Source organism: Orcinus orca, chromosome X (assembly GCF_937001465.1).
Source record: "Orcinus orca chromosome X, mOrcOrc1.1, whole genome shotgun sequence".
Classification (NCBI taxonomy): Eukaryota; Metazoa; Chordata; class Mammalia; order Artiodactyla; family Delphinidae; genus Orcinus; species Orcinus orca.
Window position 1 is genome coordinate 112,281,458 of NC_064580.1, and position 21,335 is coordinate 112,302,792.

At 46.6% G+C, this 21,335-nt stretch overlaps 1 protein-coding gene across 2 annotated transcripts; it reads left to right on the top strand.

Annotated features, from left to right (window-relative positions):
• Window positions 1-240: 240 nt before the first annotated feature.
• UTP14A (UTP14A small subunit processome component) lies at window positions 241-19,210 on the top strand. Of its 2 annotated transcripts, none has more exons than XM_004280535.4 (15): window positions 241-369; window positions 1,421-1,499; window positions 2,662-2,732; window positions 3,224-3,288; window positions 5,386-5,528; window positions 5,834-5,989; window positions 11,170-11,289; window positions 11,388-11,482; window positions 12,093-12,216; window positions 12,299-12,376; window positions 13,016-13,406; window positions 15,182-15,588; window positions 16,348-16,538; window positions 16,668-16,767; window positions 18,775-19,210. In XM_004280535.4, exons 1-15 carry the CDS (start codon window positions 344-346, stop codon window positions 19,045-19,047), a joined length of 2,319 nt encoding a protein of 772 aa, XP_004280583.2. In that variant the 5' UTR covers window positions 241-343; the 3' UTR covers window positions 19,048-19,210. The 2 variants fall into 2 exon arrangements, with proteins under 2 accessions (XP_004280583.2, XP_012392461.2); XM_012537007.3 differs by having other exon boundaries at window positions 293-369; window positions 1,424-1,499.
• The last annotated feature ends 2,125 nt before the right edge of the window (window positions 19,211-21,335 follow it).

Below are 21,335 nucleotides of genomic sequence, written 5' to 3' on the forward strand. Positions count from 1 at the left end.
CTGCCCGGTTGCCAACAGCGCAGCACCCTCCCGCTAAGCTCACCCACCTGCGCCGCGAGGGAACCCGGAGGGCCGGGAGGACGGACGCTGGCGCGCCAGAGGGCTGAGGGGCGGGTGGGGTAAGCAAAGCGTCGTCCGCTGACAAGCTTTTATCTCCAGTCTCCCGCTTCCCAGCGGAACCCTCCCGAAGCGGCTCCAGTTTCTCGCACGCCTCGGGGCGGGCCGGAAGTGACGCACCTTGTCGCGCGTGATTGGCGGAAGCAGAAATTGCTTTGCGGCCGGCACGGAAACTGCTTTCCTTTCGGCTTCCGCTCCGGGCCCATGTGAGATCCAGGCTGGTGAGATGAGCTCGAGTCGGGCTGCGGAGAGGTGAGGCGTAGCGGAGGGGAAGAGGGGTCTGGGTTTCGTTGTGGGTCGGGTTCCCGGGCTTTTGAGAAATGGAGTCCGCCTTTTAGCTGGCGTCGGTTCCCCTCCCAAGACTTCGCCATTCGTTACTATTTCCATGATCCATCCTTTAAAGCCCTTTTAATTTAATTTAATTCGCTCCCTCCACTCCCCGGCTTTTTAGTCTCATCCCTGTTGGTCCTGATGCGGCCTGTCCCTCTCCAGCTAAGTTAACGTGTTGCACTTTCCTCATCACGTGACTCCTTTTTCTGCAGCTGCTGGGGAGCATTTCAACCCTCTGCGCAGACAGTGACTGCGTTATAAAGTCCTCTTATCTTGGAAACCTTTGCTCATTGGAGTCATCCACAACATTTTCTGTGGCGTTTCATGCCTGCCGCCGGGGGAACTAAATATAATCTGTTTAGTAATGGGTACCTAGCAGAGTTTGACATATACCAGTAGATAATGGTAGACTCTATAATTTGTTTCTGGGTACCAGTCTCCTAAATTAAGCACCTACTTTGCCAAGCAAGCTCCAGCTGCTTTCTTCCAATTCCCCGTTTCCCTATTCCTGAGAACAAATGATCAAGATGTCACTTTTAAGTAAGCTTGCACCTTTACAGGTATCTTCCACGTGGAGGATTTAGAAATGTTGATTGTGATATTGCCTTGCCTCAAGGGCTAGCAACAGCGTCTTCTGCCACCTTACCTAGGGTCTGACATTTTTACAGCCTACCAGAGGTCAGTGGGAAATGGAGTGCCAATCAGTCACTGAAGAGTGTTAGATCTTTTTCATTTTCATGCAGTTCTGTATGGGTATTACTAACCAGTGCTCACCTCTTGCAGGTGATGCCTGCCTTATGCAGTCTAAATTTTACGTCTTGACAAATTTCCAAAGATGCTCACACTGCTTGGTTTGCACCTCTTCCAGGGGATAGGACTGTTCTGTACTGAGAACTGCAGTTATGTTTTAGAGATCATTTCAACATAAGAAAAATTGTTTCAAGTGATAATATTTCTCTTTTATCTCCTTTAGCAGCCTTCTGGCTTTAAACCAACAGGAAGAACTAGAGGATTTGCCAAGAGAGTACCCCTTGAGCACCAGTGAAGATGAGGTGGGTGACACCCACTAAACCGCCTTCTCCAATTTCCCTTCTGCCTCAAAATTAGGGTAGATGCCACATTTCCTGGAAAGAAAAGGGGTGACAACATTGTTTATACTTGCTCAGGTCTCACAAATAAATTAGTTACAGGTTTCCACCACTACCCAAATTAGAGTGTTCCTACGAAACTTTTCATGAGCTAAAATGGCATAAAGCAAAGAAGCTATTACCTTAGGACACATCTTGCTAATGGAAACACAAAATAAATCAAGATAAAACATAGATGCTCATAGACAGTTCAAAGCTATGGCAGCTTGATGCTGAGATGCTAAGTGTAGTTTCCAGGGAAGGGGCTTGGTGGTGCCACTCTGAGTATGTGCTGCCTCTATAACAACTCACTGCAAAACAAATGCTAGATGGCTATTTTCATTTTAAGGCTTTTTGTTTGTTTTTGTAAAAGCAAAAATCCTCTTCAGATTTTGTTCAGTTAGCAAAAGCAGGTACTAATGTAGGTCTTTTGTGAAAGTGAAGCGGCGTAAAGCAAAGCAAACTTTCAAAAAGCAGAGAATACCTGTATTTAGTGTTTCATGTATATGATATTGTATTAAGTGCTATGGGAATTCCAAGATCGTATATAAGATACACTGTCCTCAGGTTGCTTAAGTTGAGTATATAAGACCAAAACACATGGTATTATATGATTTCCCTATTTCCCAAGTTTGGATTTCCATAGAGGGTTATTTGATTATCCGACTGAAATATACATATGCATAATTAAGCTGGGTCTCCAACAGCTGCTATAGGAATTCCAGCTCTTTATTCTCTTGACAAAACTACTTAAATTGATTTTATTATGTCAGTTTCTGTGTCAGATCACACTATATATTCTATACAGAAACATTTTTCTCATGGCACTTTTCTTCTCAAAACAAGTTAAGACAGAGGCATGGCATTAGCTCCTGGTTACTAAGGCTCTATGTTCCTTACAGTGAGGGAGTTTGGCTTATTGAAGCATTTCTTTCCATTTGAGCTGGAATGCCTGCACGCCAGACCTCATCTGATTCACCAGTTCTCCACTGACCAAAAGAATGAGAGATTTTACATGGGCCTCAATTGCCATACTGTCTTTTCCCTCCCCTCATCATTCTGATGGTTTTTCCTTTTCTGTTTCCAGGGGGACAGTGATGGAGAAAGAAAGCATCAAAAGCTTCTGGAAGCAATCAGTTCACTTGATGGAAAGAATAGGTAACATTCCCTTCGATTTGGACAGGTTATAACTAGCTGATTCCATGAGACTTATCTGCAGCTAACATTTATTGAGTGCCTAAGACAATGAAGATACAATTGTCAGAGCATGTACTTTGGAGACTGTAGGCAAGTTTTTTATCCTCTCTGCATGTCAGTTTCTTCAACTAGAAAATAAGATTGACATGTCCCAAAGTCACTCAGCTCATAAGTGACAGATCTAGTATTCAAATCCAGATATGTTTGAATTCAAGTCCAATACCTTTTTCATTATGCCTACCTTGCATTGCCTTGTGTTTTTGAGGGGCTGAGCCTACATTAAGAGATGGTTAGACTACCATGTCCAGCTTAGGAACAGATTTCCTGGTTGCTTTATGACAAAACCTGATTCTAGAATAGAAATGAAACCAAAGCATTGTTTGAAGAGAGAAGTGTTTGTTCCCCAGAAAAATGTATCCATTCTTTCTGTATTCTGTTTTGCTTAATTTCAGGTGGAAATTGGCTGAGAGATCTGAGGCAAGTCTGAAGGTGTCAGAGTTCAGTGTCAGTTCTGAAGGTAAGTTAACCAAAGGAAACTATCTGCATGGAACTTGTGGAGTTCCAAAAGCATAATGGTCACTTCCCAGCGTTTGATTTTTTTGTGTGTGTGTGGTATGCGGGCCTCTCACTGTTGTGGACTCTCCCGTTGCGGAGCACAGGCTCAGCGGCCATGGCTCATGGGCCCAGCCGCTCCACGGCATGTGGGACCCTCCCAGACCGGGGGCACGAACCCGTGTCCCCTGCATCGGCAGGTGGACTCTCAACCACTGCGCCACCAGGGAAGCCCCCAGCTGTTTTTGATGTGGTTAATGAATCATACCATAAACACTACCGTGCGAGGGGGTGAAGAAGGGTAGTCAGATGCTCTTGAATTTCTTCCATTTCTAGAAGAAAGCCAAAAGGCCACAGTCAGGATCTCCCACTGAGCTTGATGAGCTACTTCTAGGATAGAGGGATGTAAATGAAGACAGCTGCCTCTCACGAGCTTAGTCATGTCCCTGATTTCATTTTTATTTGAGTTCTCACAGTGCATTGAGTTCGGACAGGCAGATAATCTCTCCTCTACTGCTGGAGCTCAGAGAAGTCAAGTTACCTACTCAAGGACCTTCACCCAGTACAGTGTTTCTCAAACTTTTTTCTTTATTGCTCCCCTGAGGAGCCTTTTTAGGCATTTCTTTTCCTCACTTCCTCCCTCCCTCCTCGCCTACTCTGCCACCAGGAATAAGATTTTCTTAGGTAAGGCTGAGCTTTGGAGGGACACAAAACTAATACAGTCAGCCCTCTGTAACTGTGGGTTCTACATCTGTGGGTTCAACCAATGTGGATTGAAACTTTAAATTTCAAAATATTCCAAAAAGCAAAACTTGAGTTTATCCCGCATACCAGCAACTATTTATATCGAATTTACTTTGTATTAGGTATTATAAGTAATCTAGAGATGATTTAAAATATACGGGAAGATGTGTATGGGTTATGTGCAAATATCAGTGCTGTGCCATTTTATACAAAGGACTTGAGCATCCTTGGATTTCTGTATTCTTGGTGGGTCCTGGAACCAGTCCCCTGTACATGGATGCCAAGGGATGGCTGTATCTTAAGTGTTTTTTTTTTTTTTTTTACCCCTGCCCACCGAAGAACCAGTTTTTACCCCTGGGTGGGGGAATGATATCATCCCGATTGAGAATATATGATCTAGTAAGTGGCAGTGTTTTAACTTGATTTTATCTTGATAACAAGTCTAGATGCCAAATCTTTTCCACCATATTCACAGCTTATGCAGCTTGAATGACTTATGTGCTTCTAGTAACCATTGACATAACCTCCCAGAACTGGTAACAATATATTCTTCCAAGCTTATCCATTCAGCAAATACTTACCGTGCCTCTACCATATATCAGATTCTGGGACTACAGTTAGGAATAAGTCGCAACTTCGTGGAGCTTACATTCTAGTGCAGGGAGACAATAAGCGAATTACAACAGGATGATGCAGTCAAGTGACGTAAGTGGCTGCTTTCGGTTGGCTGGGCATGAAAAGCCTCTGAAGAGGCAAAATTTAAGCTGAGATCTGAATAACAAGAAAAGTCACCATGCAAAGATAGGGAGCAGTATTCCAGGCGAGGGGGCAGCTAGCGCAAATGCGCTAAGGAAGATATACGTTCAGCATGTTTGAAGAAGAGGAAGAAGGCCAGTGCGGCTGGAGCATTCTCCATCTGTGGATGACATGAGGTTGGAGAGACAGACAGGGACCAAAGTATAATGGGGAGCCATTGGAGGATTTTCAGCAGGATCATGACGTGCTACGATTTACATTTTCAAAACACTCTGGCTGCTGTGTGAAGAATGAATTGAAGTGGGGCAAGACTGGAAGCAGAAAGACCAGGAGAAAAGCAAATGACTGTTTTAAATAGTTTTCTGTCTTCCACCTTCCAACACGTTTGGGAATGTAGGAAGGCAGTGGCGTCACTCTGGCTAGTGACTGAAGTAAGAGGACTATTCCTGCTTCCCTGCACACCTGCCTGTCCGCCAGCATTTTCTACTGAGGTCTCTCCCTATGTGATGTTGAGGTTTTGCCTCACTTCTCAGTCTGACCAGAAAGTTTGTCCTTTCTGCAGGATCAGGAGAAAAGCTGGTCCTTTCAGATCTGCTTGAGCCTGTTAAAACTTCATCCTCATTGGCTGCTGTGAAAAAGCAGCTGAATAGAGTCAAATCGAAGAAGACTGTGGAGTTACCCCTTCACAGAGAAGAGATTGAGCGGGTGAGTCAAAGAAAATGTGGTCCATTAAGGGGGAGAAATTGAACTGACAAGGAAAAGTAGCGTAAGAAGAGAAGGGGGGATGGCCTGAAAAATGGGAGGAAGGAAAGTTGTGGTTGCCTCACCCTGGAAAAGATTAAAACTGATCTCAGGGGAAGCTTAGTCCTGAGAAGTAAGCAAGAGCTAATCTCTAGCATCCTGATTTCTTTCTTAAACTAAGAAACATGGCCTCTTAGTTTCCTGCTGGTCCTTTGAGTTTGATGCTTAATTTCATGGCTCTTTCTTTCTGTGTGCTTTGCCTGTTTCAGATCCACAGAGAAGTGGCATTCAATAAAACCTCACAAGTCCTCTCCAAATGGGATCCCGTCGTGCAGAAGAACCGGCAAGCAGAGCAGCTGGTTTTTCCCCTGAGCAAGCAGCAGTCCATCTTTGCTCCCATCGAACATGTGGTCAGTGGCTGGAAGGTAAGTGCAACACGAGGATAGCACACCTTGGAAGGTGAGATTGCACCGCGTGGACATTGCAGAGCCTGCAGTTGGTCTTGTTGGACACCTTAAGCCGAAATGGTAGCTGCAGTCATTTTAGTTGAGCGGTCAAAATGGGAGGGGGCGGGGGAGCAAGATTCGTAGCCAGTTGCCATAGCTCTGTCATCGCCCTTCCTCAGCTTCCTCAGCTTGGATTGTCCACTGCATGGTTATTTGCATGTGTTTGTGTGACCACATCTGATTGCCAATAGAGAAGGAACATAATGATGTTTTCTTTTTCACACACTGGATTTTTTTAAAAAAGCTTTTAAAGCCGACATTCTGACCTTGGGACGATCAGGAACCTGGCAGCATTAATGATGCCTTAGGAGGAATATATGAGCAGCAGAACCAAAGTTTGCTTGAAAAGGAATACCATATTAAAATATAGCAGATTGCTGATAATGACTAGAAGTCTAGCAAGTAACTCATTATGACTGAGCTGCAGAAAATAAAAAAGGTATTTTAGCACTGGGTTTCCCAAACAATGATCTCTGGCAGATGCTTCATCCGTCTGAAGTAAAAGGACAACTGTGAGTATGCTGGTGTAAGGTTGCCAGCTCTTTTTTATTATGAGGTTATTCTTTCCACTTTAATGGTGTTGAAATAGCTTTTCCTTTACAAAATGATGGTGGTAGTAAATGATGGGGTTGGGGGTGGAACGGTAGTTATGCCATTGGCAAAATTAAAAGTTAGTAATCCTGTGTCAGTCCCTAAAGTTTCAATTTTTAGTCTGAACAACTTCAGAACAGCTAGCCTTTCTTTTCCAATACACCATGGGTTATGCAGTCTATAATGTGGTGTTCTGTCTTTAGTAGAAAAATAGTCCAAAACATCAGTGCCCAAACCATGGATAGATGGCTTCTCTGCTTTCTATAAATCCGAAAATGGTGTCCTATGTGTCAGGAAGTTGAGGTAATTAAAGATCATCAAAGTAAACATGGCTTGCCGCCATAGCTAGAAATTGAGCAAGTCATTGCTCATTACAGGGATAAGCTCTGTTTCGGATACTGTTGTTGAAGTCACCACCATTTGCTTTCTAGGATGCTTCCTTTTCCACATGAAAAAGAGACCAGGTTTAAAGTGTGGCTGCAGGATGGAAGGGAGACTTTAGGGGGAAAAAATTGAGGTAATACAATTTGCAGGATTCAAAAATAAGTATAGAAAATACATAGAGAAAAGTCTGACCCCACCCTTGTCCCCCCATCTGTTCATTTTTACCTCCATACTCACCCAGAGATCACCACTTTTTTATACGTTTTTTGTTGTTGTTAACTTAAGAGTTTTATGGATATATTTATGTTTACCTCATTTTTTTAATCAGAAAAGTAGTAGGACTACTACACGCTGTTCTGCACCTTGCTTTTTCCAGATGCTGGTATGACCTTAGAGATGGCAGGTCAAAGCCGAGTTGGTCATTAAAGATGAGAAGCGGGGGGGGGGGGGGGGCGGGTTGCACTGAGAATGGCGTAGCCTCTGATCTCCAGGAACTCCCTGTGCGAGACAGAGTGGGGCCCAGATGCTGTACACAAACCTGCTGTACCATTCATTCTAAGGTTCATCTTTTTTTTTTTTTTTTTTTGCGGTACGCGGGCCTCTCACTGTTGTGGCCTCTCCCGTTGCGGAGCAACGTCTCCGGACGCGCAGGCTCAGTGGCCATGGCTCAGTGGCCATGGCTCACGGGCCCAGCCGCTCCACGGCATGTGGGGTCTTCCCGGACCGGGGCACGAACCCGTGTCCCCTGCATCGGCAGGCGGGCTCTCAACCACTGCACCACCAGGGAAGCCCTAAGGTTCATCTTTGAGAAATTACACCAACATGGCACAGAGAAGTCAGGGGGTCCTTTGTGGCTGGCAGTGCCTTAGAGGGCAAAGCCCAAGGACTAGCAATATACTAGTATTTCTGGAAATTAAGAATCCAAAATGTCTGCACTTGTAGTTTTGGTCCAGTTTCCTAAAATTCCGTTTGACTCTAGCTGAGAAGAATTAAAGGGGATAATGTGTGAGAAAGCATTTGTAAACTGTAAAGTGCTAGAAATGATGTGAGGTAACTTCCCACCACTCCCTCCTTCCCTCCACTGGCAACTGACACTAGCATTTCCCAAAGTGTTCTCCTCAAAACCTTCTTTTCTCAGTATGCCCTGGGAGTGGGACTGGGTGGGGTGTTTGGTAGGGTTCCGTTGCTAGAAAATGCCACATGCCCCTACTGGAGATTGGCGGTCCACGGTGTATGCTAGACTTTTTTTTTAAAATAAATTTATTTATTTATTTTTATTTTTGGCTGTTGTGTGTCTTCGTTGCTGCGCACGAGCTTTCTCTAGTTGTGGCAAGCAGGGGCTACTCTTCGTTGCAGTGCACGGGCTTCTCATTGTGGTGGCCTCTCGTTGTGGAGCACGGGCTCTAGGCGCGCAGGCTTCAGTAGTTGTGTCATGCGGGCTCAGTAGTTGTGGCTCACGGACTCTAGAGCACATGCTCAGTAGTTGTGGCACACGGGCTTAGTTGCTCCGCGGCATGTGGGATCTTCCTGGGTCAGGGCTCGAACCCATGTCCCCTGCACTGGCTGGTAGATTCATAACCACTGCGCCACCAGGGAAGCCCCTACGCTAGCCTTTTAAAGGCTATGAAAAGATAGTAAAGAAACCCCTATGATTTACTCTAACCCAGGTAGGACAGGATGATTTTATTAAAAATTGAACACATTGAATTTTAAACTTTTAAAAAATGAAGTAAATCTTGTCAGCTGCTGAGGAACATGCTTTGGGAAGAGCTGGTCTCCATTCTCTCACCTTCTTCCCCTACTGCCTTCCTGAAACTTCTCTCAGAAGGTGTTAGCAAGGGGCCTCCCAGTAGCCAGATCCCAAGTCCTCTGCGTCTTCAGCCTATTTGACGCTATTAACACATCATGTGGTTAAAACTTCTCCCTTGGCTTCTGTGACGTAGTCCTGCTGTTGTTTTCTTGTCTGTTTGTTTTGCTTTTTATCTGACTCTCCTTAGTCCTTTTTATTCTTGCTCTGTAAACATGGTACAGATCACTCTCAACTCCTTCTGAGTTCCAGACCCATGTTCCATATGACTAGCAGGCCTCACCTGGCTCTCCCCTGTGCACCTAAACTTCTCAACAACAAAGAAAGCCTGGCATTTTCCTTCCCCAGACCCTGAAGCTCTATACCACGACCTTCATGCTATAACTCAGTCAATGGCATAACTCCTTCTCCCCTCAACTGCCAGCACCCCCAGCCCATGCAGGGGGTCTAGTCCTGTAGTTCTGTCTCTGTAATAACTCTCACATCCCTGGTTCCTCCTCATTTTCATTTGACACCTTCCATAGAACCCCTTACACAATCACCAGGATTTTGTCTCCAAAACACAAAACCGATTATCACTTTCCTGCTTAAAATCCTTCAAAAGGCTCTCCACTTACCGAATGAGACAGAAGTGCCGGCATCTTAGCTACACTGGACAGTGCATTGTTCCCTGACATACCTTTGCTTTCTCTAGGTCTGTGTTTTTGCTTATACTCATCTCTCCATTTGGCTTTTTCCACCTCCTTGTAGAATTGTGCTTATGCCTCAAAGCCTAATTCAAAAAGTCTCTTCCTGGGGCTTCCCTGGTGGCGCAGTGGTTGAGAGTCCACCTGCCGATGCAGGGGACACGGGTTCGTGCCCCAGTCCGGGAAGATCCCACATGCCGCAAAGCGGCTGGGCCCGTGAGCCATGGCCGCTGAGCCTGCGCGTCCGGAGCCTGTGGCTCCGCAACCAGAGAGGCCGCAACAGTGAGAGGCCCGCCTACCGCAAAAAAAAAAGTCTCTTCATTCCCCGAGCTGCCCCACCTCCTAATCAGAATTAATTGTTCCTTCCTCTGTGATTACTCCTGTGGTCTAATATTTAACCCATTATGTTGTTAGTGGTGCATATGTCTCTTTCCTCTGAAAGGCTATGAGCTCTATGAGGACAGGAACTATCTTAATTGTGTATTCGTAGCACCCTGCACAAGTGCCTGGAATGTAGCTGCAATCAATAAATGTTTGTAAATTGAATTGAATTGGAGGGAGATTACAACATTGTAATATAAATCACTTTGTAGCCTGTGATTGATTACTACTGCAAATACTAAAAATGGAAGAACATGCACCTTTACTATTCAGTAGGTTTATGGTTAGATCAATAGTGCCGTGTAACGTGTGATGATGTGTGTTTATGCATTTGTCCAGATACTTGTAAGTTTTAACACTGACCGTGATGTATATGGTCGTTGAAGAAAACCACATAAAATACGTGCATGAGGTTTGAAACTGGCTCTTGCCCCAGGCTGTCTTTGTGCCTTGCCAAAGTGGACCATGACACGATCAGCCTGATTATTTTAGCCATCCTCACAATATCAGTCAAGCAGCAGATGGGGTCTTTGGTTGACATGTAAAGTCACTGGTTCACAGTCCATTCATTTCATCAGCGTAGACACCACCTAGTATGCAAAGTTAACTGGCAACTGAGGAGTTGGAGCCAAAGTTAGAAACTGATGAGAGTTAAATTTGAACTGTCAGGAAGCAGGCTAATTACCTGAAGGTCTTATTGTTAAAGGCAGTGTCTTTTTGTGCTCATCTTAAGACCTAACCTCCCCTTTTCTCTAGAAGTATTCTTAAAAGGAGGCTGATATGGATCTGAGGTCCCTAACTTTATGTTAAGAGTATTGTGCTTCAAATATACATAACAATACAGGGACCGTTTTGTTTTGCAACTCTTTAAGACTGACAATTTGGTACTGCTGTTCCTCTCTCCTGCCAGCATTGACCTTAAGGGCATCCTGCTTTGATTCTTAAGAGGATGGTATTGTTTTACATACATTGGTAATCTGAACACAGAGTGATCCCCCCCCCCCCCGGTAATATTAGAGAGTAGCCTCGGAGTCCCCTTGCTGAAGTTGTCTTAAATCAGAATAAAAGTTAAGGCTTTATCTACACAGCTGAACAGCGAGCCTGGAACCCCCTTCTCTTGCTGTGACAGTCAGTCCTATCCAGTTCATGATTCCAATTATAATGTCATAGAGTATATGGCCATAGGATTGTAAAGAGGGAGACTCTAGGAGCATGATTTAAGACTTAGAGTGTTCTGTTACCTCCTTAAGGCAAGAACTCCCCTGGAGCAGGAGATTTTTAATCTCCTCCATAAGAACAAGCAGCCAGTGACGGACCCTTTACTGACTCCCATGGAAAAGGCCTCTCTCAAAGCCATGAGCCTGGAAGAGGTAAGTGTGCTAGGCCCTTTGATCCACCCAGACATGCTCTCTTTCTCCCAGCATTTGCCATCAAACCCAGGGGTCACTGTAAATGTCATTCATTATAGGTGAAGATGCGCCGAGCAGAGCTTCAAAGGGCCCGGGCCCTGCAGTCCTACTATGAGGCCAGGGCTCGAAGAGAGAAGAAAATCAAAAGCAAAAAGTAAGGAGGCCCCTGTGTACCGGCCTTGGGTTCCATGGAAGAAAGTGACGAGGAAGAATCACGAGTCCTTAGGAGAGAACCTTGCCCATGGCGGCTGGGGTCATGTAGGAGAGGTCCCAAAGAGTAGTGACTAGCCTCTTTCTTTTTCAAACCAACCTCAGAGAGTTTTGCCTCCTTCAGTAGTACCTGCTCCTGTGGCTTTGGCTTTCCGTCTTGGTTTTGCTAAAAAGAGGACTGTTCAATTACTTTCTCTCCCTTCCAGGGCATCACAGAGTGGTTCTGCCGAATGAGCTCTTGAGTTCTACAGCTGTGGAGGCCAGTAGGGCTTCCTTCCTGCCTTTTTGCCTCTTTGGATCCTATTCTGCTCTTCCCTTGCGTTCTAGAAGCAGAGGGGACTCTTTGCTCTGCAGAGGTCTGCCCTTGGGGGCTGCAGGGACTGAGAGTCCCGCGGGGCGTCGCATGTCTCGAGCCGGCTCCCTGCAGCCAGCTAGCTCTGTGATGTCCTTTCCATTCCCCCACATAGGGAAACCCCTTGTGTGGCGGGGCACTCGTGTGTGGCGCCAGTGGTTCAGCTAAATCTCTTCCCCCATACCCCTCTCTCATCCTATAGGTATCACAAACTTCTGAAGAAAGGAAAGGCCAAGCAAGCCCTAAAAGAGTTCGAGAAGCTGCGGAAGGTCAATCCTGCTGCAGCATTGGAAGAACTGGAAAAACTCGAAAAGGCCAGAATGATGGTGAGGCTGCCTCTGGCCTCCAACCCTTGAACCAGCTTTCCCCGGAAAGCAATAAGGATCTCACTCTGCCCTTTCTTTCCAGGAGCGAATGAGCCTTAAGCACCAGAACAGTGGGAAATGGGCAAAGTCAAAGGCAGTTATGGCCAAATACGACCTGGAGGTAAGAGACCATCAGGGTGAGAGACCATCCAGGCTCGCTGTTCAGCTGTGTAGGTAAAGCCTTAACTTTTATTCTGATTTAAGACAACTTCAGCAAGGGGACTCTGAGGCTACTCTCTAATATTACCGGGGGGATCACTCTGTTCACATTACTGATATATGTAAAACAATACCATTCTCTTAAGAATCAGAGATGGAATTGGAGGAAAGAAAGGAAAATCCATAAGGATGCTAGCAGAAGCAGAGTTGGGAAAGAGCCATGAGGATGCTTGGAAAACCAGGACTCTAAAAAGGCATCAGAAAATCTCTAAGGCAGAGAGGAAAATGACCGGGAACAAGGTGGAAAGGGAGAGATGAAAGGGAAGCAGCATTGAAGGCAAGTCCAGTTAAAGGGGAGAGGAGTTGTGTGTTTTTTTTTTTAAAACCTTGTTTCACATGTTGATTCCTTGAGGACAAAGAATTTGTCTTCTGTTTTATTCCATAGCTGTTAACACAGTGGTGTATGTGCAGTTTGAACAGTAGGTACCAGTAAGAAATACTTAAGTCAGATTGAGAGGAGGCAGCTCTAAGAAATGGACCAAGAAAGGTGTTACTGTGGTCACTAATGACAAGGTGCTCGTGCCGTGACCCTTTCCTCCAGGCTCGCCAGGCTATGCAGGAACAATTGGCCAGGAACAAAGAGCTGATGCAGAAGATCCAGGTGGCCTCCGAGAGTGCGGAAGAGGAGGGAGGTGCGGAGGAAGAGGGTGAACCCTTTGTCCCTGACGTGGTGAATGAGGTGCAGGTGAAGGCAGACAGACCGAACCCCTGGATGTTCAGGAATCACTCAGGTGACACAAAAGAGGCTGAGGTCCAGGGGGACCCTGAAGAACTTGCAGAGCCTGCAGCCCAGGAGGCTCCTGAAAGTGAGGAAGAAGGACCAGTGGTGGCGGAAGAAATTCTGTTGAAAGAATTTGAGGAAAGGCGATCACTTAGACAAAAGTCTGGGCTCAACCAGATCGCCAAGCCGGTGGGCAGTCAAGAAGCAAAAGGTGAGCAGTGGTGGACCAGAGGGGAGGAGTGCCTAGTGCTGGTGCTCTTGGCAGACTGAGAGGGAAGCCGGGTCCACCCACCTGTGTCACAGAGTGATTAGGCTCTAGGTACTTTCAAGAGAGTGCCCTGGGTCCCTGAAGAGAAAACAGATTTGTCATGACCATTCTCCTTCAAAGGCATTTAATAAGCAGGCATCTGCATGGCTCTAGAGTGTGTGTCCAGTCTTCAGAAAGACAGAAGTACACCATCCTTGAAGGAAGGGCAGGAGTTAACATCACTGGTACCCACAAGCCAGTGAGAAGTACATGTGGTGGACTGGCAAATCTGAAAGTTGTTCACACCCACAGACACAGAGGCGTATTTTGAGACATTATGAAGTGTCTTCAAATCATCGCTGCAGTTGTCTGTCGATATGTTGATATGGGGTGTGATTTTCTTGATAGGAATGAATGACTTCACAAGGTACAGGGTAAATTAGAATTGTTACGCCATGCTCAGACTCGATTTGCATGTTATATATTAATTAGCAGCCTTAGCACCCTTGAGGCAGGTCAGAGTTCCCATTCTGGGGACAAAGCCTTATAAGCCTGCTTAGGAAACTAACTGCCTTCAGAAATCACCTGAATCTGGACAGATTCTTGGGTCCGATTATATTTCCTAGAGGAATAATGAATGCATTTACACGACAGCAAGTGGCAAAAAAAAAAAAGTTTGTTTTTCGAGCTGTCATTTAGAATGTATTGGAGGACCTTTACTTAGGGTTTTCAGCTAAAGACTTCTGGGATTAATAATTGGCAAGCAGTCGCTTCCGAGAGGATTGTAGAAAGCAGCACCGCAGGCTGAGATGGTTCCTCCCAAGCCCCCTCAAAAGCTGCCCATCTAGTGAAATGTGTAGAACAGTTGGTTGCGGAATGAAAGGTGGATTTGGACTTCCTTGGATGGTAAATAGAATGATCCCAAACCTTTGGGGAAATAGTATCCTAAAATAGTGGGAAGGCATGGACCCCAAACAGAATGAGCAAGGAAAGTTAGTCCTTGAAAATAAACATGCATGTCCTCAGGCCAGATCTAAGTAGCTTCTTCCAGTGGCTTCAAGCCAGAGCTAGAGAGCAGGATGAACTTGGGAATGGAGGCAACTTGAGTCAACGCAAGGGACAGTTTAAAAGCATGTCACGGCTGTGTTTCCCTCGGGGCTCTCAGAGACTAGCAGTATTTGCTCAGATGATGCTCGTGGCTGGAAAGTGTGAGCTACTTGACTCTGCCACAGCAGATTGTGAAATGCTGCTTTAAGGTAAAACAATGCTGGATACAGTTTTTACAGGTAGGAAATTACAGTGTAAATTACAAATTAGAAATCACAGTTTTTTAGCAATTACAAATAATAAATGACAATGAAGTTGAATTTAGAGGCCACTGGCTAAAACAGCTCTTTTAATACAAATTTGGAATTTGGGGTGATCTTCCCAAGCAGAGTTTACGGGGAAATAAGCCACAGCTCCAGTTATACAGTGAGTCATTGGCAAAGCTGGGAATAGGACCCGGACATCTGCTTCCCAACATGCTGCTTTTAACTCCTAAACTCCATTGTCCACGACTTGACAGGTAATGATTAGTGAACTTGCCAGGAGATCCAGCGAATGGCATCTTCTCTTACCCATTTGTCCCCGTTAGCATGTCTCCCATGGTGCCCAGCGCCCAGCGAGAGGTCAGTAGACGCTTGTTGACAAGGCAGCTCCCACCCTACTTTTCCGACAGCTTTCATTTCTTCCCCCAGATCTTAGCAGCCAGGAGGTGCTGTCTGAATTGAGGGCACTGTCTCAGAAACTCAACAGGGAGAGCCATCAGTCCAGGAAGCAAGAACTGAGTTCAACGAGGACAGTTCTGGCGGTCCAGAGAGAGGAACCTGCCGGGGAGGAAGAGGAGCCTCTGTTGCTGCAGAGGCCTGAGAGAGCACGAACTCTGGATGAACTGGAGGAGCTGGGCAAAGAAGGATGTTTTCAAAACAAGGAGCTTCCCAGAGTTGCGGTAGAAGGGCAGCAGTTGGAGAGGAACCCAAGTAATCATCTTGGTGTCCCCAAGGAGAAGAAAAGGAAGGAGCAAATGATTGATCTCCAGAACCTCCTGACCACAAAATCTCCTTCCATGAAGTCCTTGGCAGTTCCCACGACAGTAGAGGAGTTGGTGAGCAGAGCCAGGGTCGTGGGCCATTGGGGGGTATCAGAGCTGGTGTGGAAAGTGTCCTTCCTCCGCGAGGAATAGAATCAGTGAAGTTCTGTGCTGGGGGCACATGGCGGCAGTTAAGAGGTCTGGAGTAGTATGGGCCCGGCTTGTCCCAGTGACAGTTTCGTAGATGCAAATTTGTGAGTGCCGCTGAGACTCCCTCGCCTTAAATTCTGAGCCACCGAATCCTCCCTGGGGTGACTCTAAAGCCCTCAGAGGAAAGAGGGAGTCACTCAGAGCTCTGACCAGATGCCAGGCAGGACAACTCAAAGGTGAGTCGGTGAGCTGTTGACAATATTTTGCTCTACTCGGTGGGATCTCGAATGATCCGGGGCGGGGGGGCTCCCCGATTAAGTCACTGAAACTGCTCAAGTGAGGAGCCGTGGTGCCTGTCTTTTCAGAGATATAAGCTGGAGGACCCCCACATTCTGGCCAGGCCCACTTGGAGCTCCCCCTCCTAACACAGGCCGTTCCTTCCTCTACCCTGCAGTGTCCTTATTGAAAGTTGAAAATTGTGTCATATGATAATGAGCTAGGGATATTTACCCTAGAGAGAAGATTGGAGCTTGATTGGCTGCCGATGGGTTTGTAGTGCAAGACCATCATTGTTCCGCACTTCCCCCTAGGGGGCGCTAAAATGTCACGACCCAGCAGTTGAGCGGTCTTGCCACGAACCTCGGCTCAGGAGACAAGCTGTAGCTGTTGTTCATTTCTTCCCAGGAAGATGAAGAGAGAGATCAAAGGCAGATGATAAAGGAAGCTTTTGCTGGGGATGATGTCATCAGAGACTTCTTGAAAGAGAAGAGGGAAGCCGTGGAGGCGAGTAAGCCGAAGGATGTGGACCTGACTCTGCCTGGCTGGGGCGAGTGGGGTGGTGTGGGCCTGAAGCCCAGTGCCAAGAAGAGACGCCGGTAAGAACAAGGAAGAAAGCCTGTTAGAAGGGCACCAGGTTCTCCCACTTGACCCTCATGTGTCCTCTCTGCCCTTTTGACTAAGTCCTTAATGCTCTTAGTCAGACGTCCTGCCGTTCTGCTTTCCAGGTTTCTCGTTAAAGCCCCTGAGGGTCCTCCAAGGAAAGACAAGAATTTGCCAAATGTGATTCTCAATGAGAAGCGGAACATCCATGCAGTGGCTCATCAGGTGAGGGATAGAGAGCCCTTTGGCAACCTCCTCTTTGCTGCCTGGCTCTCCTGCTTGGGAGGAGCGTTCTGGTGCTCTGTGGTCAAGAGGGATGTGTGATCTTGGCCACAGAATCGGATCTATTTTTCTTTTCACTGGCTCTGAGATGAATAATTCCAAACTGACTCTGCTGTTTTAATTACTGGCTGGGAAAGTTAAAACTTAAAGGATAATCTTTGCAGCAATGGTGAGGCCCCCAAATCTGCATTTTCAGCTAGTACCCCCAGATAATGCTGATGCAAATGGGTCTCAGCAAACTAAGAATTGCCATTCTGCAGGCTTTTGTTTATAGTCCAGGTAATGTTCAGAGGCTATAGGTTTAAGCTGCATCTTAAGAAAAATGAAGATCAACCAGTACTTGTTCAGGACAATGAAAAGATTTAAAATTGTGTCATGTGATAATGAGCTAGGGATGTTTACCCAAGACAGGAGCAGATTTGAGCATGATCATGGTCTTCCAGTATAATGAAGGCTGTCGTGTGGAAGTCACATAAAGCAGAAGTTAGAGGAAAGGCAGAGTTCAAGGAAAAACTTTCTGCCGGTCAGAAGAGAGAAGGGGTTGCTCTGGGGTTGTGAGCATGTGTAAAAGGGACTTGGGAATGAGACTGGACTCGGTGACCTTTATGTTCCCTTCAGTTCTGAAAGTCTGTGGCCCTGTGATCTGTCCCCAGCCGGTTTAATATTGAAATGAGTTGTATTTTTCCTTCTGAAGTGGGGGAGGGCTATTTAATAGGTACAGAAGAGAGGAGAAAATATCATTTCAGTAATACTCTGTTGATCTTATTTTGCTGCATAAATTGAATTGTAATCCCAATTGAGGATATATAACCAGAAAATAGGCAATGAACAAGCAGTTATGGGATAAGAGGGAGAGAAAAGGGGTGCTTCACCGGGCCCGGATTCTAGGCGAAGGGCAGAGTACAGACCTCAATAAAGATCACCTTTCCCTTCCAGGAATCTTAACTATTTGTTTTTTAATACAGTCACAGTAAATTGACAAATAACTTTCCAAGAATCTCCCTCGATTTTCTTCATCTTTTTAATAAGCTATATATACTTCAGGTCCCAGCATGCAATAGAATAAAGCACTTTGAGCCAAAGGGGGAAAAACCTCCCAAGACTGCATATTTTGTGCAGGTGTTTTTTTCTATTCTTTTGCTCTGGGTGACATGCACAGATCTAGCTGTCAACCCCACTAAGACCCTCCCTTAACCTAAAGAATCTGTGTCCTTCACCACCACCAGGACTGCCCGGCAGTACTCAGCTTCTCTTGAGTCTTCCATTGAGTATCTCTAGAGACTACTGATTGTAACTTACCCGTTTTTCTGCTTACATCTTTTTGCTCCTCTTTGGCCATTGGGGAGGTGTTTAAAGATTATTTATATGTCTGAAGGTAGCGCTTTGGGGGAGTGAAGAAGAATCCTGGGCAAGGAAATGAGACTTGGGAAGAGCATGAAGCTAAGTGTAATAGCCTGGTAGAGTTCAGGATTCAGGAGTAAATCTTTGGGTTCCGTAAAACATCAATCCTGTGAATCAAGGGGAGGAAAGGAAGGGATTAAGAGCATGAAGAGGGTAGGAGAGTCACAGAGATACACCAATACTCAGATGTGTCTTGCAGTCACAATGTTGTATAGGGAGACCCACTAGGGGCCAGCAACCTGCAGCTCCTGTAGTGTTCCTATAGCTGCAGGGGCCTTGTTGGGATGGTTTTTCAATCTCTAGATTGTTGTGTAAGCCTGGGGGAAGGGAGGTTCTAATCCAAATTAGGCCCCTCTACTCCCATATGCCATCAAGCAGATTGGCACTCCTAAGGTTGGATGGGGGCATGGGGATACCTTAGCCTCTCAGAAGCTTCACTCACTGCAACCATTGTGTAGAACTATGGCCTATGTGCTAAAACTACCTGACCAGGTGCCATTAGAGTTTACAGGCCTGGCTCATGCCACATCACTCTGCCTTCCTTTCTAGGTGCGGATGCTTCCATATCCATTCACACACCATCAGCAATTTGAAAGGACCATTCAGACCCCTATAGGATCTACATGGAACACCCAGAGGTCCTTCCAAAAGCTGACTATGCCCAAGGTTGTCACCAAGCCAGGCCATATCATTAAGCCTATAAAAGCAGAGGATGTGGGCTACCGGTCTTCCTCAAGGTCGGACCTCTCTGTCGTACAGAGAAATCCAAAACGACTCTCCATACGTCACAAAAAACAGCTGAAGAAAAAGTCTGTAGATTGAGTTGCTGGAGTAGTGACACCTTGGTGCCTGTAACTGGGAGCCCTGACTGCTCCTCCATTGGTCCGGTTTTACTCCGAGCTGCAGGATCAGTTCCAAAACTGGCTTAGCACACCGTGGGTGTAGTTAAGCCACATTTTAGAAATAAAGGCGTTCTTTTAATCTATTTAACTGGAGTGTGTTCTGTGTTGTTTCCCATTTCCTTCAAGTTAGACAAGACACCTTTGGATGCTCCTCATTGCATTTCTCCAGTCGCACTTGTCAGGGGACCTTATTTTCTTACCAAGGACTATGTTGTCCTAAATTGGACTGGAGGGAAGTTACCCTAGCCTACAACCTTAAATCCATCATGTCGGATATAACCATAAACAACCAGTTTAAAGAGTCAGGGATAGTAATTAAATACTGTATATTCTTAACCTCTGAACCTAGCAGCATTATGCACAAATCATTCAATTGGATTCTGCTCGAGGCTGGTCCTAGGATGGTGCTGAAGCTGGGTTCAGCTTTAAGTCTAACCACTATGGTTTTCTTTTCATGTGTGAGCCTCCCGGCTTACACAGGTTGCTATCTAGAGTAGTTAGCACTTTTACCCTTACTTTACAGATGAGGTAGATGAGCTTTCAGAAGTAAAGCTCTATTCCCTTTACTTCCTAAGCAGGGCCAACTCCTCACCATTGTTTATAGTTTATTCAAGCATTACTTTGCTGCATGGCAGTTTACGTCAGCTTCTCGGCTCTGAGGAACCTGCCTTTCTCTGGATGACAATACGTATCGAGAGGGCCCCTGCAGCCAAGAGTCCTCACAAGGAATTGGAGAAACCCCTCCATTGATTCCGAAAGGACATAGCCACTACTGCACTTCACCTCCTGCCTTGGAGATGGGTCCCCCTACTCTTTTTAGACCAAGATGGGGGTTAATTTTTGTGTGTCACAGAACCCTCTGAGAATTTGAAGTTATGAACCCTCCCCAGAAAAATGCACAAACACCTACACCATTTTACATACAGTTTCAGGAGCTTTGCAGACATTTGGAATCCCTGGGCCAAAAGTTCTGCCACTCCACGAATATTCTTTTGCAATGGCCCCCACCAATATGGCCCTCTTTTCTGAGCCCATCACTCTCCAGATCAGTTCCCAAGTGCTTCCACCTCAAAGGTAACTAGTCCCAATGCCTTTATTTTAGAGGCTTAAGATTGCAGTTAGTGACTAAGCAGTGGGACCCTAGACTAACTCCGAAGCCGAAAGCCACGCCATAAATGTCTATAAAATTCCCAGTGGCAGCTGTGGGCCCGGACTACCACTGCTCATCCTCTCAAGAACCTGCCCGGTGCTGGGAAGGGAACTGAATATGTTGATAGTGTTCAGAGCTCAAGAGGTATTTTTAAGTTATCCATTGGTTTGAGATTATCCGCGATCCACTTGCTGGTTGTCACTTTAAGTCAGTAGCCAGTGAGGGGGAATGGTGGACCTCTGCCCACTCCTGCCTCCCTCGAAGAGACCATAACCTTCTATTTCACTCTTTTGAGCACAAAGCTGCCACCTCCGTCCCACCCACCCCACCCCCCCAAATCGAAGCACCCAATCAAGTGCCCCCTGTAAACGGCCAATCCCCGTCTACTTTCTCGGGACCCTCTTCAGCTCCGTGTGCTCCCCGCGGCCCAGGAGTGATGCAAACGACCCCATCCTTCAAAGGGGAGGGCAGGCGCTGGAACGTGCTATAAACGACGCCCACTCCCAGCCTTCCAAGCCCCCAAACGGATTCGATTGTTGTTTCGTGGGGCTTTTTTTTTTTTCTTTTCTTCCTCCGAACCTCCGAAGTGTTCTCCCTTCCCATTGGCCGGAGCTGCCCCTTGACGCCACCCTGGCCTTGCTCGCTGATTGGTCCATTCTGGATGTGCCCAAGCCTTTTTCCCAGGGTGTGGCCCCCCCCGCCCCCAACAGGGTTCTGACCCCTGGCTCCTCCCTTCCCCCCCAGCCCCCCTCTCTGTTCCGAATGGTACCGCCCTGGCTCGGCTCCCCCTCGGCCCAGGCCCCTGCCCTTAGGGCCCCCGGACGGGGCGGGGCACGCTGGGGACGGGCAGAGGGCGGTGGTGGCGCCTTCCTGCCGAGCCCGAGGCCGCCCCCGCCATCCTTCTGCAGCCCTCGTAGGTCCCACTTTCCCCTGGGCAGTTTTCGTCCTGCCTTGGTAGCCCCGTCCCGTCTGTGCGGCCCCCACCGTGGTCTTTCGGTCATCCCGATCGGCAGCGTTAAATCCCTGCCCTCAGCGCTCCACACACGCCCATCCGCCTC